At 43.9% G+C, this 19,858-nt stretch overlaps 1 protein-coding gene across 10 annotated transcripts in view; it reads right to left on the bottom strand.

Annotated features, from left to right (window-relative positions):
• The window catches only part of stxbp5l (syntaxin binding protein 5L), a 114,771-nt gene that overhangs the window by 49,107 nt on the left and 45,806 nt on the right, over positions 1–19,858 (bottom strand). For all 10 annotated transcript variants that reach the window (XM_035651087.2, XM_035651090.2, XM_035651088.2 and 7 more), the window contains exons 3-5: positions 14,231–14,312; positions 9,633–9,733; positions 5,030–5,164 (exon numbers count right to left, since the gene is read on the bottom strand). In XM_035651087.2, coding sequence (XP_035506980.1) covers positions 5,030–5,164; positions 9,633–9,733; positions 14,231–14,312 — 318 coding nt within the window. The remainder of the gene's footprint in view (positions 1–5,029; positions 5,165–9,632; positions 9,734–14,230; positions 14,313–19,858) is intronic.

Below are 19,858 nucleotides of genomic sequence, written 5' to 3'. Positions count from 1 at the left end.
TATCCAATCTGATCCGATTAATGTCTATGGTGTCTGGTGAATGCCAAAAATGTATCTCCTCAAGCCGAAATTAAAATGTTAGAGATTTTATCGTGACTCTGTTCCTCTTCAGATATGTAATGGCATTTTACACAAATACTCTAAAAGCTACCTCCGGTGCTTGTTTCCAAATCATCTCAAAGACAAAGACACCTTGGACTGACGCAGCGCCAGTGGAGCCATGGCAACCGGTCACAGAAAAGACAAGCTAATCAACGTGACAGATTAAGAAGGTGGCAGACACGGCAGGAAAAATGATGTCAATTGCAGAGACGTGAAGGAGATGAAATGTTTGAATTGTTCACTGACTAATAACCATATAGCGCGACATGCAGATGCTTTGCGCCACATTGTGATGTCTCCGTCGGCAGTATCTACAACTTTATATAGGTAAAGTGAATTGTTATATGAAATAACAATGTCTACACATATGACAAAATATGGCATGGTTGGATATTCATTCAGAATACTATAGAACATTTTTTTTATCATCACCATTTTTACTATCATACCAATAACAGATATTACTTTGTATCTACATATATTGTTATTAACAGTATTCACAGTTAGTTGTGCAGTGAAAACTTACTATGTATGTTCTAAATTATATATTCCTAGTTATTCAGTTGCATATAGAGATAGCTACAATGCTGATCACTCTTTTATTTGGTCTGCTGTTTTTAATTATTAAGGAAATATTATTTATTATGTCAATCATGGCTACATTTGACTGCACTGCAAGTGTGCACACAGCAACCTATAATCAACAGTTCATATGCAACACATATCTCCATCGTCTTGTCATGTTCTTTGTGTCATATGTTTTATGTCGCATCACTGCCAAAATTCGCTGAGAAACACTGCAAACTTTTTTTCGAGGGGGTAAAAGTTTCTCCAGCCCGAGGACATGACATCGAGACAAGGTATCTGCCGTTTTTATGATTCTGTCTCATAAAAAAAAAAAAGGTGCTGTCTCAGCTCAGAGACAGCACCTTCTCTGATCCCTGGTTCCTGTAGCAGCTATTTCACAGGCTATTTTTTACCCAACCTGCAGCTCGGACGCTATCAGCTGGTGAATATGGGGTTGTCGCGCATACGGAGGGGCTAAATATAGTCTTATTGTCCATCGTTGAGGTTTCCCACATTTAACCGAGACAGTGATCTATCCATAAGCATATACGTATGCTCCGGGTTGTGTAAGCGTAACTATAAAAATGTCAATACGGTGTCTGTGAACATTTTGCAGAACATGACGATGTTTCGTGGTTATAAAACAGCAGCAAAATATGAATCCAGAAATTGTTACATTTCTTTCCAAATTCATTTGTAAATGTATAGTGATATCAAGAAGACAGGGTTGCTGTGTGTGTCTCTATTTCTGCAAAGTTTATTTGAATTTCAACACTGTTTATTATTTTCTTTCTTATTTCCATATCAAATCAGATCAAATGTCGGACCAGGAGGATGCTGAGAGCTTGTCCTTTATTTTTTTTGAACAATCTCAGAAATAGCCAAACCTGACAGTGTTGATTACAGCAGACGTGATGCCAGGCGTAAACATAATTCCGTTCATCAGAAGGAGGACCTGTGAACTGCGGCAGAGTGTGCGCTGGGCTGCCGTGTTTTCCCCGTTTCCCCCCTTGCATCTCAATCTTTTTTTTTTTTTTACATCTCATTTTGGAATGAATCTCCTGAAGATGAGATTGTGCATTAAATTAGTTGCGAACCCATTTGAATTTCAATGAGGACCCGGCCTCTCCTGTTTGGGAGCGCTGGCTCCAGTTGAACTGTCGCTATAATAGATTTATTTTCAAGAGAGCACACTGTGTTTGTGTTCAGTTAATGGATCTGACAAGGGCTGCCGCTCAAACAAACGCTGTGATGACACAAAGGCACACACACACACACACACACATGACTTGCACTCCGCTGTTTGTACACAGTGGGAAGAGTGGATGTTCTCACTCGACGTTCCACCACAGGAAAGAAAAACATCAAGTCCCCACTCATCCCTATTCATGTTTGGTAGGAAAAAACCTCCCCAGCCAAACTAAGAAACTCCCCAGTCGCCGTGTGTGTTGATGTGCGAAGAAGATGCGCTCTCTACTAGTTCAACTTCTCATGAACTCCACTTACAGGATACATCAAACATTGTCGTGTATGCTGCAACAGAACAAAATATATAGATCAGTTGTTCAACCCGTGCTCCCTACTTTCTGCACTGATTTGTCTGATATGTGACAGAATCCAACGGATATTTGGTTTTCTCAAAGCATTTGCCTGTTTAGTTGCTCAATCAAACTTTAAACGGTAACTTCCCCCACTAAAGTATAGTGCTGCTGCTCTATTCCGTTTACTTTTACTATGTAATGTTTGTTATATATCTAAATAATATGAATTATGATTTTAACAAGGCAGTGGTTTTTCCAGGGTATCGTTACCAGGCGGCACAGTTGATCAGTTGATGAACAAAATACAGATACTGACGTTGTCATGGTCCGCTCGGACCAAGACTTATGTTTCTTGTGGACCTTGTTGACACTCTTGGAACTTTGAGAGCTCTTGATTTCTGTGATTGCCCTTCCCTGTGCGTCTTGGTTCCTGTGAAGTGTGTGAGTTTGGTATTTCCTGTTTTATTTTGTAGATCATTTCCTGTGCTCTGTTCCCTATGTATCCCACATGTGTATCGTTACCTGTGCCCTCTTGTGTGTATATAGTCTCTGTGCCTCCCTTTGTTCTTGTTGGATCGTCTGTTCATTTCCGTATAGCTCTGTTTATTCCCACGTATCTCTGCGTAGCAATGCCATATTTCTCATCAGTGCTTGTTGTCCACGTTGCTTTTTTTTTTTTAAGGTTTTGGATTTTGTTTTATTTTTTCCCAGTAGAGGACTGGAGGTCAGTTTTTTGTTGTGACAGACGTATCACAACAAATGTCTTTCACACATTTTGAGACTTTTTAAGAAACTTCTTATGAGAACTTTTAAGTCCTTATCCGCGATATGCAGCAACATCCTGAGTCCTCTCTGCAGCTGGGAATCAAGAAACCAAATGCTGTGCTAAAATCCCAACCACCCTCGGCCTCTGAGACTTTTCGCAGTGATTGGCAGACAGACCTCCCACACACAAACACACACACACACACACACACACACACACACACACACCAGTGTTGAGACTGCTCACTCGAGTTTGGGCTGTCACGAGGCAACACGATGGCTTAGTGCGAGAGTGACGACTTGTGACTGACACTGCAGCGGGGGACTTGTCGGGGTAACGCCACCAGAACGGCGCGTAGGTGGGTGAAACCAAAAGGAAACAAACAGCCACACAATGGAACTGAGGCCCATTTGTGTACTTGACGGTGCCGTTAATCCTCATCTGCAGCATAATTCAGCAACACCGGCGAAAACATAAACAAAAGTGCACGTCAGCAAATGAATATAGGTTTCTGTTGACTGATAAGTAATATGAAGCCCAGACGGGAGGCGTTATAAGTATATATACAAAAAAAAAAATTATATATATATATACATAGTGTGTGACGCACTGTGAAATTTATTGATCCTAACAACTCGTTTAGTCTCCATTTGTCAAAAATGTGTTTTCTGAAATGTGTAGGAAAATGTATTCACTATCATTATTTTTTCTTATCAAATACATCTTAATAGTAGGAATACTTGAACCTGGATTTCCTAAGAAAGATAGTTTATGGCCTTGTTTGCTATATCATGGGCTACATAACCCTAGTGAAGCTAAGTTCATTCAGTCAATCTTCATGAACCCATTCATTCACCGTTCTCTCTCTCTCACTCTCTCTGCCAAATCTAATCAGCTGACTGTGGGCGTCTCCGGTAATCCAATCAGATCTTACCTTGATCTCAATCAGCCAATCAGGTCGTTGCCGTCAAATATTAAATCTCTTCTCCTTTCTCCATGTCTGCTGTAAATGGACTGTATCGCACAGCGCTTCTCTAGTCTTAACGAACGACCAAAACGCTTTACGGTAGCAGTTACATTCACCCAATCACACAGACACACATACTGTGCTTCTATACACAGTAGCTTTTTTCTATGACACATCATCTATACGCTGCCGGCACAGCCGTCAAAGGCCATTTTACTGTAGGGTCTTGCCCAAGGACACTTCGGCATGAGGACTGGAGGACCCAGGATCGGACGATCGACCCTCTCGTCAGAGGTCTACCTTCGCTATCGCCTGAGAAACGGCGACCCCCGCACCAAAGCCGCTGTCATTTCAGTGATCGCCGCGACCATCCTCCTCCCCAATGGCCTCCAAATCTCATTTATATCACATCAATTTTCTCCTTGTCGCATATGGTAAGTGCAACGTTGTTTACTTTTCAATTTGGAAGTGTCTCCTGGTTGAAATGTATTAGCCTGATTGAGAAAGGCTCAGTTAGGTTTAATGAGCACATGTTCAGTTTGTTTGCTAAAGTGCCTATGATGGCAATATTTAAAAACAGGCGGGTCGGTTAATGTATCGATTACTGCATAACAACCATTTACATATTCACCCAAAGCTGCAGCTAAAACAATGAAATCAATGTTCATTAGTAGCTCCCAAAGAACTTCAAATGTCTTTTACCATTTACATCTCAGATTTCAAAGCAGGAAATAATGATCGGTGACATTTTAGGGGCTAAAATACTGCAAGACTACCAACACAGGTACCACTTGTTTACAACTGAGTTTAGCTACCAACGATATGATTCTTGAAACAAGTTAACTTTCTGTAAATCAGACATGTTTCCCCCCCAGATTGTAATTTGACAGAAACGGCATTAAGGGTGAGTAAAACACCCAGTAAATTGCGACATAATATTTCACTACCAATGTCCCGCATGACCCGGTGCCCTCGCACTACCACCACCGTTATTATTATTACTTTAGGAATCATCACTGTCATCGCCAGAGCTGTTATCCTTTTGTTTCCTTTTTTTGTTGTATTTTGTGCATCAGCTATACTCACATTTCTATGGCCTTGTTCCACATGATGACATATCCGGACAAAATGAAGGACTCTATGTTGACGATGTGTGTGTTCCCACGCTCTGTGCCGACGTACAGCCATTTGCTCTGAAAGGGAAGGTGGCAAAACGTGATCCTGGAGAACGAGAAACAGAGGAGGAGAGAGACTGGGTGTTAGAACGTGAGCAGCCGTGGAGTCGGTTCGTTTTCGAGGACAAGTGGATGTGATGGCACAGTCCGTGGTGTGTGGTCAAACAGCGCGACCCAACACTTTTGTACACGTGGATCTACAGTACACCTGACAGTTTGCTCATAAAGTCATGAATATGATTAGGTGAACTGATTACACCATCAGCCACATAAACAAAAACGGGTTAAACCAAACTGGGTAATTGTTTTTTTTTTATGTTTTGGCCGATCCGTGGATGGATGGATGGCTGCAAGGCGAGGGTCAAAAAAGACATTGAGCAGCTGGAACATGGTGTTTTAATCATGTGACGATCTTTGAGTTATAACAGTTGAAAATACAGTGATTAAGAAAATCAACAGAATCTAAAATGCAGTGTGGTTCGTGTATGGCTGGCCACGACGCAATGTACCGGATCAAACAAGCGCAGGCTAAGAGGCAGATATAATGATACGTCAGACAACACACACACACACACACACAGTGATTACAACTGCACTTTTGTCGCCTGCCCGGCAACGATGTCGTTTTTTTTCTCCCACCTCCAGTGCGTCCTGTAGCTTCCCCGATCAGCGATCGATGGGGTAAATTGTCCTCCCCGACGGAAGTCGTGTCGTGACTCACTCGTGGACATCCACGTAAGATGGCATGACTCATCCTGTCGTGGTTTAATTTAGCACTTGGCAGGAAGGTGAACATCGGCGTCCCTCCACAATGCAGGAGCTGACGTACAGGTATTACCGCCCACGTTCGCTCCTGCTGTCCTTTATGTTGCCACTCTTGCTTCTCTCTCTCTCGTCAGGGAACTTCTGCACCCTGCCTGTGAGCTCACCCCAAGCCGGTATAAATAGTTCTTCTACGAGCCCTTCAAAGCTACTTTCCAGAGGTAGAAAAAACCTGAACTTTTTCTGTGTTCTGCTGCGTTTCACCGTAGCCCGCAGGCATACAGTATGCACCACGGGCTGAGCGGTTCCGCCGTTTCACATATAATCACCACTCCTCTGTATTCAAAGGCTTTAAATAGCATAGCATCTTAATTAATGAATGCCGAAAGCTTCCCCACGGTCTACATTTGCATACAGTATGAATTCTCAAATGGACCTAGACTGAACGGGACTCCAGGCAGAAAAAAAAGGTACTTCTATAGTAGCTTATTATGAACATTGCCTGAGTGATTGCCCTGAAAATACACAGACCATGTTTCAAACTGATAATAAAACAGCCGCAAACTGTTTATGAAAAGGTATTTTGTGATTCAATGTTTTTTTCCACCCCCCTAAACATTCCCAGGTTTTCTTCGACCACATGAACCTTGATTGCTGCCATAATTTTGATAAGAAAATAAGTAACGATGTTGCACAGAGCTGCTCAAACCATTATTGCTCTTGCATTAGCATTCATCATCTTCTTAATCACCTTTAGCGGGGAGTAGAGCCGAGCAAAAAAACAAGACACTCCTGTCCATGCTGATTACTTTGTAAAGATGGGTGGGGGATCATTGGGCCCCAAAGCCTACAACCCAGCGAGAGGCAGGATTATGAGACAGAAGACAAATGAGATGGCAGACAATTCAATAAGGATTTCAGGGAGGCTTGGGGAGATGACAACATTCAAACTGTTCAGTGTTTTTTAAGACACGCGTTTGTCCTTAAGGAGCTCTGGGATCAACCTTTCTGGATTAACAGATCTTCATCAACAGCAGCCAACACACATACAAAAATAAAACATATATGTGCAATAAATCTTTGAAAAAAAAGGTTTTCCAAAAATCCAATAAAAGAAAAGACTTTAAAGGAAGCAAGGAAAAATGAACAAATGAGGGATCGGTGTGAAGATGAGAGGACACAGGAGGGGGCGAGCGGTGGCATCTGGAGTCAAATGCGTACTTTTGACTCCAGATAGTCTGAGCGGCTCACGATCAGAGAGCCTGGTGATTAGCCATCAGAGAGGACAGGAAGAGACGCGGGTACAGCCTGCAGCCTGACCGGCCTCTGCCAAACCAGCAGAGGAGGAAATGTCCTTAATGAAGTCAACAGATGTAGAGATAAATTGAATCGCTGACATCATCCACGGAGAGGGCGACCTCACCATCTGCGCCGCAAGAGACTACCAACCGGTAGCGGAGCAGTCGCGTTGGATAGATCAAAACCCGCTGACGCGTACGCCAGCTCTCTTTCTATTGCGCTCCACACCTACAGTGAGCGCGCCGTGATTCATGTGCGGCGATGTGCAGTGTGTTCGGCATGAAAGTCTTTTTTCGAATTCCTTTTGGCACGACGGGCGAGGAGGGCCGGCAGCCACGCGATGCCGCCTGACAGTTGTCACAGAACAATTCTCTCCACTGTTTCCAGTGATTCATGCGGTATTCTGGAGGGATTCTGCGGAGGTGTTAGGGTGCTAATTGTGAGAGGCTCAACCGAGAGACACGGAGCTAAACGGAAAATCACCGCCCGGCCTCTGACGGATGACTCACGGTGCCCTTGTTCATTGGTTTCTCTTCGAGCGTGTCTCGCTGCTCTGCGACTCCCATACCTCGACGCGCCGCAAGACCGGCGGGAACACGTTTGAAGCGGAACAAACTAGATGCCTCGGCTTCGCCAATGTGTTTGCGAGGGCACAAAAACACTGCTGTCCTGCAGCAGGATTATCCGAATGTCCTGCCTCCTGCATGCTCATATCCCAAACAGCCAAACACTGCAGACTGTTGCGGCGATGTTCCTGTTGGTGTGAACGCGTCCGACTTGGACAATCTCCCGCAGCGGTCATCATGTAGCCAAACCCCCGGTAGTTCTGGAGTTCGTGTCTGAGGACGGTGGAAGTGGACAAAATGAGTGTGATTTTCATAAGATTCCTTAAAAATGTCTATAGTTGTCGTACTCTCCCCTAATGACTGGAACCCCGCCGCACGACAGAGACATCTTTCCTTAACAACCTCGCGGACGCTACATGGATTTAACGAGCCATCATCCTCTCGGGGCTTCTGTTGTTGCGTTACCAAAGTGGCCCTGGTTGAGTTTTATGATGGGTTGAGATTCTTCTGTGTCGAGGAGAAAAGCTCATTGCTCGCCTGTGATGGAAAGTTTCAGCAGAGAGAAGAAAAATAAACCCGCGCAGTGACTCAGATGACGTCCTTGGCTTTTAAAGAGCACGCAAGTGGAGTTTGTGCTTATCATGAAAATGAACACTTGTATTGGCCCGCCGCCCTGTGTTCTTAAAAATGAATAGGCCTGCATAAAAACTTTATCGGAGAAATAAAATGCTTGCACTTTTCAATTCATTGCATCACATTCAGCCGGGGTTGCAGTCACGTTTATTGAATGTCCTTGGCCATGACACATGAGCATTAAGGAGGGCGTCAAATGTTAGCGGGAATGAAAATGAAAATGAAAAAAAAAAAGGATCCAGCATCCATCTCATCTGTTATACAAAGTCAGTTTATGCACCATTAAAAGCAGAAGAGGAAGAGGAATGTGGAATTAATGAGCTCCGAGTTGATCGAATCATTGATTTTCGTACTGTCTTTTATGTTTTGCCATGAATACATCTTTTTCAAACGGATGTCCATTGTGCATGAAGGTTGCTGCACTTGAATTCCGCCCGCACGTCTGAACTCTCTGAAGCCTCGATGGGTACGACTGTCGGTGCAGCTCTTCTCTGGAAAAGAAACTAGCTATAATTCTACATCAAAATAATTATTTTACTGTGTTGATAGCTTATAGTTTTTGCTGATCCCCTATACAGTTTCTTGTGTCGTCTTGTATGCATAGGACAGGGCTGAGAACTGAGGTGGATCCCTCTGCCCCTTCACACCCCGAACTCGCTATTTCGCCCTGTAGACAATAATGGTGGATTGTCCATATGTGCTGTGTAAAGTGACACGACTACAATGAATTGAACGGATGGAACAAGCTGTTTCTGAATATTTGATACAACCAAAGGAGTTCTTTGCTAGATTTTTTTGTTGTAACTTCTATGTACGGCCAGGCAGGCTGTTTGCCATTAAAGTTTAATGGTGGAGAGCGGAGACAGAGTCGGGGGAGCGGGCCTCGTCTTCTCCAGGCAGGAGCGGATTAAATGCCTCTTCCATGGTGGACGAGCTCCGACCACAGCTGAGAGGCGGTCCAGCCTGCCAGTATCTGCTGGGTGGTCCGGGAGACGGTGCGAGGAGGAAATCGCAGGGATTTCGGAGAGAGCTCTCCAAGGGATAGACTTGTTCAATGAGGGCCTTGCTTTTTTTGGAAAACCCATTACATTTGTCATTGAGTCAAGATGCTGAAGATGAGTACAGCATCGTCATGTGCCCCTCATCCCTAACTCAAGAAGAAGTGACGTGTGCGGTGTGTCTTTGTGTGCAGTGTGTGTGTGTGTGTGTCTGTCAGCAGAGATGAGTGTGTGTTTCACCCAGCGGAGTGCTTACCTCTCTCTGTTGAATTTGAGTGAATGCAGGACAGCCGGCCGCCTCTGACGCAGATTCCACAAGTGTAGCGTGTCGTCCGCACAGGCCGTGACCAACGCTCCCTAAAGGACGACAAAGAAAAACAGTAATGTCATTTCTGAATCATTGCAGGGACACAGAGGTCACCTTGCCTTTTGGATCTTGCTCCTGTAGTCCTGGTTGGTGAGATTGTTAACACACAGACATGATGCACAGCTGAAAGAGAACTGCGCGAGGACTCAACAAATCATTTTCAGGTGACACCAGCTGCTTTTTCGGCGCCGCTCCTGAGCGCAGCAAATTGTAATCACAGTGCAATTCCCACTGAGGGTTCCTGCTACCGGAGCGCCCCTGTAAAAGACTGGAGCCCAGGGAGAATGAGTTTTAGATTACAAACTTAAATCCTGGGATTAAAAGAGTGCAGAGTGTAAAGGGAGGGTGAAAAAAATTGTCTCCCGCACCATTTGTTTCGAGAGTGATTATATAAGGTCAATATTAAATTAGATGAGCATTGTACGGTGAGATGGACGTTCATGTGGATCATGATATGCATGGAGACATTTTCAAGAAAAATCGGCATGTGTTTATCAAGGAGAAAAGACGTTGGCCACAAATATTTTCTGTCGTTTTTTTCAAAAGCTAGTCATTTATTTAATCAGAGCCATGGAAATAAAAGTGATCTGTAAGGTTCCTCTGGGAATTAAGTCTTCCTCTGTTACGGATTCCCTTTAACCCAACCCTGCGGAGGCATGAGTGTGTGTCTCTGTGAGAAGCCCCATGCTTCGAGTCCTCCTCAAAGCAACCGCACAACCGTGAAAAACACGGCGGTCATTCAAAAATGAAGAGCGCTATTGATTGTTGTTGGCCCCCCCCCCCCCGGCCTTGAAAGAGCCAACATCATCGGCGGGGATCAACAAAGAACCAGTTGCAGCGAGTGTTTACAATGTCGACGAGAGGGTGAAGCGAACTATACTTCTGAATTAACAGAATGTTGCTCAGGGCTCCAGGGAGCTGAGGACTGCCTCTGGGTCACCACCGCTCCACCGCCTGTCTCCCTGTCCAGTGTAAGATGCCTAGTTCTGAATTTACCTGCAACCAAGGAACAGAAAATCCCACTTCAAACCACCTGGTAAACAGCAATGGGTATTATGTATTTACGTTCAAATAACACAAGGTTGGTGGATAGTTACATTTCTCCACAGCGTAGGACTGCATGAAAGGCCGACGTGCTGCCAACAAACAGGATGCTCGATAGCCTCGCAAAGTGAACGTTTTCAGCATTGCGCACCGCCGCACACTTCGTTTCGATCGCATTTGATCGATGGAAATCCCCGCGTATAGCTCTCGTCGAACAGACTCCGCATCAGAGGTTCTATTTTTGGGCGGAGTTAATCAATGTGTGTTAATCAGCATATGGTGTGACAGAAACAAGGGCGCATTCTCAAGAGAGCTCCCCGAGTTGGATGACGAAAACTAAGACGATCACAGCTACCAATGCATACAGTAGCTCATCTTACAGCGGGTTTCATGTTTGATAGTCAGTAGTTTCTACAATACTGTACATACCAGAACATGTTCATGTTTCAGAATTTCATTCTGGTTCATTAGATGAAGGGAATGAATCAGTTCTCCAAGCTCAGGTCATTGTGGGTCATGTTAAACATCAATGATGTGTGTGTGTGTGTGTCTGGCTCTCTACCTTCCTGCACATGGAGAAAAATGGATTCAACACTGAATAAGAGACTTTGATTATTACGAAGGAGACTTCTAATTTTTTCCCCGAAAACCCCAAAAACCCCAATCATGATACGACTGAGCTATTAAAATATACAGTCTTCAAAAACCATTAATCAACGTACCTGTTCGGAGGGCGAGGGAGTGCTGTGAATAAATCACCAACACTCTGTTATGTACCTCATTAATGCAGCAGATGGCAAAGTGTTCCCAAATCATAATTTCTTTTCCCCATCATCAATTTTAATGCTGTAACATAACTCATTCTTTTTGATGTTGGCTTTATTTTTTGTTTTGTCAGCGTAGTCTGTGGATTGTACAGACCGATGAAACCAATCTATTTTTTGGTAACTGTACTCATAACTTGTCTGCAGATTTTTGAAATTTGTTTTAAGGATATATATTGACCAAATACAGGACTACATGTCGTGCTTAGAAATATGCATTTTTACAGCTCTCTTGCCAGCCCATCCTTCCTCCCTCGGCATGGCACAACAATCATTCTCACCTTTCCCTTCCCCCGAGCGGTCCCCCCACCTCCCTCCGCTCCTCACCACCGAACCTCATCTGACACCAATCTTCAATGGCCCCCACAGCCTCTTAAGACGTATTATTCATGAAGCAATATAACGAATTCAGAGGAGGCACACAAACACATTAATTAGCCTAGTCATACCCTCCGCCGACACAGTCCTCCTCATAAACGGGGGTTTTGCGAGGATGACAAGAGGTACTCGGGCTCTGGCAACAGAATAAAACGCTTGACGACTACATGCGTTGAGATGCCTGACTTCTGCGTGATGTACAGTAGCGGCACTGTTGACGCGTGACACGGCTGGACGTTCACGGGCGCCCGCGAGAAGTGGCCACTTTTGTGGGTTCAACACATCTAACGGGAGCGAGTCATTACACCTAACTGAGTGTCCAGAGGCCGGTCTGAATAGGCAAGTCCACCATTAGCAGGGAGGCCGACCACCCACACGCTGGATCCGAGAGAGGGTATTGACCTGCAGCGCTGCAATTACTTGACCTGTCAAATGATGGGATGACCCACAGGAGCACGCCGCGAGGCCGCGTCGATATACTGCGCGAGAGACGTGTGGCACGCAAACGCACATACGCATACGGTATGTACCGTACTATACGCCCAAAACCCACCCGAGAGTTAAAATCTCACAATGGAAGCGCAACGGTTACTTAGTAAACATGCCTACAACAAGCAAACAGGCATAAACAAAACTGTGTCATGCACACACATACTTAAGCCTACAAGCACACACACTCATACGAACACACACACACACACACACACACACACACACACACACACCTCTCAGGCCCATCTACATCCATTTGCCTCCGAGCTCAGACACATCACAAGTAGGCCAATGAGTGATGGAGAAGTGGGCTGAAGGAGCCGGTGGGCACACAACGAGATGGAGTGGGTACAGAGAGAGAAGGCAGAGAGAAGGCAGGGAGAGCACGGAGATTAGAGAGAGAATAAACACGAAGGCGAAACACAGCGGGGAGAGGCTCGTGTGTCTCTGCTTCTGTGCTTTAACCCGAGGACCTTTTTGGAAAAAAAAACATTATTTTACACACACCTACAGTATTCTGTTGGTAAACATAAACATGCCGTCAAACAGCAGCGCGCTGACAAAGCTGTTGCTGAAGGCCTGAAGGAGCCATGTGTAAGCCCACGCAGCACTAGTCTGTCAACAGAAACATCAGGCAGCGAGGGGGGGAAAGGAAAGGAAACAAATCTTTGACTCTTTTACGCGACTAATGATCGTGATGATCATTTGATTTAAATGGTTCATTAGAGAGTGTTTTGTTTCCTGCTGTTCCCCGTGTCGTCAGCTCCTCCACATTAAACAACCCAGAGTCTATAACTGATTTAGAAAAACGACTGGATGCCAAACACTAGTACGCCCCGATATGTCAAATATATAGACGGTACATACATCAGGGTCCAATCACTGACTCAGAAAACCAAAACCATCTTTAGTCAGGAAAATGAAGAATGGCGTGAAAGTGAACGTATCACTTATGCAATTGCATGACACGGCAACCCGAGGTGCACCAGGATGATGGTTCTATGATATCCCTCTCACTTTTCTAGCGAGCCATTTAATTTCCTAAAACATAAAGTGCTTGCCAACAGGCAAGCTGAGATCTCTTATCTTGATACCAATGTAATAGTTGAACCATTTGGTTTTCGGTGATCATCATTTCTGGCTAATGTGCCTGATTGAAAGTGTTGATATGGTATCAATTTCAAGACCCCCTCCAGTCACATTTTAAAGTATAATCCGCTATGCCTAATATTTTGTTTTCACATTGTTTACCCAAAAAAACGCCTGGAAACCATCCACTCTTTGTCCCTCATTGAGAAATTCTGAGACTATGAATATTCGTGATATGCAAATGACACAGGCAGCGCGCCCCATCTCCTCCTCCAGGAGAGGAATGTGAAAACACCTCTATAGTGACTAAATTTGCTCAGATACAAGTCCCTGTAGTCAATGTCAGACATTTTAGATGACAGAAAGAGAAGAAAAACACCTTTTTGATTGGAGGGGGACTTTAACTGTTCAACCCAGCGGCAAAAAGCACAATATTGCACTGGTAAACTTCTGCCAAATCAGCAGAACTTTGCTTTGCAATTAACTCTTATCTGCCTTTTCAGGAAAATGCTTTATTCGCCCTATTTGCTAAAATGAATTTCAGGTGTCAGACATTAGAAGAAGGATTATCGGTTATCAACAAAACCAAAATCCCTCTTAAAGGTGTGAAAATGTGATTTTCGAAAAAAAACAACAACACTGTAATGGAGTCTGGCTTACCTCGTTGATGAGGAACTGCAGTTGAAGAACAGCTGCCCCGCTCTCATGCTGACAGTAGCAGTCCACCCCTGGTCGTCCCAGTCTGATTACATCACAGAGTCAAGGAAGTGTGTACAGAAGTGCACTATGGGTACAATATATCAGCACAGTACGACCAAACACAGTACATATGTCAGTGTCCGTGGTGTGAGGGACAACAAACTGAACACAGATCAGATTTACTGCATACCTGCATCATTACTGCCTTGGCTTCAGCTAGTTGTATTTGAAAAAGTGGCAAGAGTGTGTATGAATAAGCCCAATAATGTCAACAGCCGTGCTAATCGTGTAGTTACTGACATTTGCTGTTCAAAAACAAGAGGCTCAGTGTTGTTTCAAAATAACTAATTTGACACTTGGCATTATTAAAAAAAACTAAAACTGATCAGATTAACTGTGAATAATGAGTGTCATCATTCAGGTTTAGTGCAGATATAAACTACAGTCGTATTCTATAAAGGGCAAAGTCTGAGGCGTAGAAATGGAAAAGTGTGCGTCTCACACATGTTGCAAAGAGCAGAGGAGCTTTATTGGTTGAGGTTGAATACATAAGTAAAGTTCACACCAACAAACACATAAAAAAACACTCACCAGATAGGCGCAGGTGTGCTATCATACTATCATGGTAGTTTCAAAAAATTAAAAGTAAAATGGCCTGCAAGCCCTGACAAGGAATTTCACATTAATATATAATATATATGTAATTCTGAACTGCCATGTGTGATCTGCGGAAACGTGGACCGACATTTAGTATGTCCAGCGAATACACAGTGTCCTGTGCACCCACGCTGACAGACACGGTGTTCACTGATTGTGCACGGGAAGAATCCTGTGATCAGCAAAAGCATCTCCATGCAGTTTGTTTCGGAGACAAGTATAGTAACTGGAGGAAGCAAAATCCCCGAGTTCATCACCCAGGGCAGGTGGAAAACAGCGGGAGGGGGAAACGACACGACGTGAAAACAGAGCCAGCTGGATCGGGTACAGGAGCGGTGATTTAACCACTGCCGGGTGTCCACAGTTCACTGCGACGCCGCCATCGCGCGGGGTACAGCACAGCGCCAAAATACTGTTGAGGCAGCAATGGACAAAAATGAGTCTTTGAATTCATTTTACAGTATTTATTAGCTTTCAATTAATCTTTTTGTTTGTAAACTAAAAAACTCTCAGTTCAAGGGGATGTCACAGTACAAACCTGCCAACTACTGTATGTTTGTTTTTTGTTAAACATATTACATCCTACATAATAAAATAAATGGCTAGAATTACCACCTAGCAGTGCCAAGCAGTCATAAATGTAGGAAATAGACTCACAATCCCCCCCCCACCCATTGTTCCTGAACTATGATGCTGAATGACCCTTTGGATATCATTTCATTTTTTTTTGTCCTATTGGACATTTGAGTGAAGGTTTGTCATAACTTGCATTTTAATCACTAAATTATGCCCAAACGTGTTTTTGGAGAAAGTCAGTGCGTCCTTGATCTTTACGCTCTGACCGTCAACATCTAATCAGTTCATCCTCGAGCCCAGCTGAACATTTGCGCCAAATCTAGTAAAATTCCTTCGAGGCGTTCCCGACATATTGCGTTCATAATTATGGGACAGACCCAAAAGAAAGAGGGCCCCTCCGGCTATAGTATAGGGCACAGGCCTAAAAATAGGAGCTTGCATATTTCATAATAAAAGCAGCTATTGAAAAAATGAAATATTTAGCAGGAAAAAAAAAGAAAATAGTACTGCCTGTATTTTTGTCAGTTTAGTATTTATGTTACCTTTTATGTGACTTCTTGTTTTGTCATTATTAAAAAAAATGCAACATTTTTATTTGAAATTCAAACAGTTCTACTCCGATGACGTGGCAGTTATTATCATAGTGCTATTATTATTATATACTTCAGTTTATCATCATGTCATCTGGTGGACGGTTTGTATAAATCTCCCGCAAAACTCCCGACGTGACCGGTTTGGCGTCTCCGTCTCCCCCCAGACATTTCTGTCCACCTCACTTGGCATCACTGGCAACCCTTCAACACCTTTCAAACAGCTCGGGGCAAGGTGTAACATACATGAGGCACAGTGAAATTGGTCTGTTGTCTTCTCACAGTGGAAAAAAAATAATAGAACAGAAAAGCCGGTGAGTGAGAACAAAATGTGTGTTTTCGTGAGTGGGCGGCTTCAGAGCAAAGGTTTAACCTGCTGCTGCATTTCAACGTGGACGCAAGTGTTGGACAACAGGATGTTTTTGGTGAGGACGCCCCATCAACGTGTACTTCTTTTCTTTTTTTATCTCGACAGGTCATGTTTCCATTAAGCATTATTTAGAAGAAAAAAAAACATTATTACTAAATGCTAGACACACAAAGTTTGGATTTTATACAACTCGGGCAGCATTCAACAACGTTTTAAAAATAGAATAATACGTCACGGTATCCTTCAGAGTGAGCACATCTCATTTCAGTTCCACAATGTACCCTGAAATCAAGAGGGCAGAAACGTCTTGTCTTGCTAGACTGAATGATCACATCTACATCTGCAGCAGCAGCCCTGGACTCTGACACGGCGAGTCGTTGAACCAGGCAGCCGATCTCAGGTGCACTGAGCAGGTTCAATTTTTAAAATATTTTTTACTGTTGTGAATACACAAGTAATATGCATTCACAATTTGTTTTTCTTTTTTTTGATCCGTAAAATGTTCATTTAAACCTTTCTCTGTTTCTTTCAATGTATCTAATTAATGGTTTGATGAGACAATACGACAGACACCAGACACCATTAGGCAGAGGACATTGTCTAAATACTACGACCCTGACAAAGTCAGACAGCGTGTGTGTGTGTGTGTGTGTGTGTGTGTGTGTGTGTGTGTGTGTTGCCTAAAGCACATATATAGAGTGAAAGGGCTGCAGCTGCAGCTCAGGGGCAAGGATGCCCAAAATAATAGTCATTGGACAGAGGCACCAGAACACACGAGCACACACACACACACACACACACACACACACACACACACACACACACACACACACACACACACACACACACACGCTGCAGCTGCAGATCTCAGTTCCTTGTATTCTTAACAGCTGGATATAACTTATCAACAGGAAACCGCTTGGGCTCAGCATCAAACTTCCATCCTTTACTCACATACGTATATATGTCTCCATCAGTGGTTTCCTATCATGTATTTAATCCTACTGGACCAGCTAGCTCCATCCAAGCCAGCCACCTCGACACTCTCCTATACAGTAGTCACTGAAGAAGTAACGCTGCCCAGCGGGCAAGAAAAAACCTCTTGTATTGGAAATGCAACATGTTTATACTAACATCGCCCATGTGGCAAAAGCAAAACTATACAAATGTCTCTTTTCATACGCTCACTGCAATTTCCTGTAATGAAATGGCAAAAAAAAGAATGCTGTCTAAGACCACTGTCCATGAAAGTGAGAAGGCTTCGACGAGAGCATCCCTGGCAAGAGGCTGTCAAATAGAAGTTCTCCAATTGATTTCTCCGTCGGCTCTGCTTCAGTTCCTCTCATCCAAATCGTCTGAAGAACAAAAGAAAAAGAGCGGACAAAAAGGGACCTTTTGCTCTCATGCACCCGCGTTGAGCTGTCAAACTGAAAGATGTCAGGTCTGTCCATTTAGTCACACAATCTATTGTATTTCTCCTTTGAATGCCCACACGGTGAGTGACTTAAGTCGGAGCTGGCTGCCTGTGAGCGGTATGAAGTGTCAGTCTTGTCAGCGTGAGTGAGGTTTGCTGCGGTGAAGGATACCCACAGACTGTGTGTAGAAATCATATACAGATATCACGAGTGCTTTTCGATATGCGAGCTGACAGAGGCATCACTGTCTGCATACGCCACTATAGATTTCAATTTCACAATCAATAATTTGAAAGATGGTAAATAATCACTCGGATACTCCGCACACTTCACAATCCAGACCGTTCAGGAATGGTCTGAGCTGCAATGGCTGTAATAACAACAGCGGTGGTTGTTGAATCAGACAAATCAGGGCAGAGAATGTTCAATAAATTACAATGCAAACGACGTTTCGCTTTGCCCAGTCACTCAGCAAGAAGGAAGTGGTGCGTGTGAGCGAGATTCATGGGCCGACATGAAAGGGAAAGGTTCACGACAGACTTGAATCATCTCCCTGTCAGTCTGCATCGTTTCCCCCCTGACAGACGAGTCTTTGTACGCATCCATTTCAAATTCACGTCACATTTGGGACCACATGGGGAAAAAAAACACAAAAACACCTTCACATGAAACGCCGTCAAGACACAAAGCCGGTGTGAAGGTGAAGTCGCCCCGCATCCACACACAGGAGGCAAACACTGTGTTGCTGCCAGGTTACAGGAGATAACGCTGAGGATCTGCCTGATTTGGTGACACCGCTCGGGAAAACCAATAAGTGACAGCACATGAATGTCATGAATTCAAATCAAAACGTGTCATTTGCGTGGCACTGTTTCCTGGTGTGAAAACGAATATGGTTATAAAGATCCACCATTTTTTTTATAGTGTCTGCAAAGTGTCCCTGATCACTACTTTACAACTGTGTCTGACACAAAAACTTCAGATGCCTCCCGAGAAGATGAAACACAAAAGAATGTGTGGTAAGGAGGGAATGGATTCATTGTCTAAAGAAATGTTCATTAACTTAGTGATTTAGTATTGCAAATCCCCTCATCTTTAGCCTCCTTGTATGCACCAACTAGTGGAGGACACGCAGTGAGAGACGCCGCTTGTAAATCTGAGGTTATTTTCTGCTTCATACTTTACGCAGCAGGAAATCTGTTACAGGCATACATTAACATTTAACCAACAAACAGCTCGTGTTATTCGCCACAGTTGACTTAAGGCCCGCTTCAATACACTGCTGCATATATTCACATTGTTTGTGCCGAATGTTTTTTTTTTCATTTTCATTTAATGTTATGTTACACTAATGTTACAATGATCAACTAGAATGAAACTAAAAAGCAGAGCAAAAGTGTCTTTCGAGGTGCACTTAACAATAATGGTGGTCACATTAAGTGCTGCTTCTGCTCATACGCAGGTCGCTCTCACAACGGTTCACACACATCAAACTCCATACCTGTAAGAGTAACAGAAGAGATAAGGTACATGTCTGCTTTATTGGGTGCTGTTAGTGCACTTGCCGCTTTCAAGGTGGTATATTATGCTCATATTCAGGTTCATACTTTTTAATTTGGGTTAACACTTGAAAAGGTTTACATGCTCTGAAAAAAGGCATCAGTGTTCTCACACTGCCCATTCCTGCAGCTCCTTCTACCCTCTGTCTAAAACGCCTGGATTTATTTTAGCCCCGCCCTCTGCGTAAACCCAGGTCTGCTCCGATTGGCCAGCTGGCCCGGTCTGTGGTGATTGGTCAACGGCTTTCAAAACGTGTAGGACATGACACGCCCCTTCACCACAAGTGGAGATTCTCAGATTACAGGCGGGGTTACCCCAAAAGAGTCCAAGTGTGACATCGCAGTGGGAGAGGAATCTGAACCAGTGGTTCAGAGCCAGGTTGTAGCATTTAGCCAGCTCAAGAGTTTGTGGGCCGGCAGAT

This window comes from Scophthalmus maximus, chromosome 14 (assembly GCF_022379125.1).
Source record: "Scophthalmus maximus strain ysfricsl-2021 chromosome 14, ASM2237912v1, whole genome shotgun sequence".
In the NCBI taxonomy this organism is placed as follows: Eukaryota; Metazoa; Chordata; class Actinopteri; order Pleuronectiformes; family Scophthalmidae; genus Scophthalmus; species Scophthalmus maximus.
This window is presented reverse-complemented; position numbering and strand designations above follow the sequence as displayed.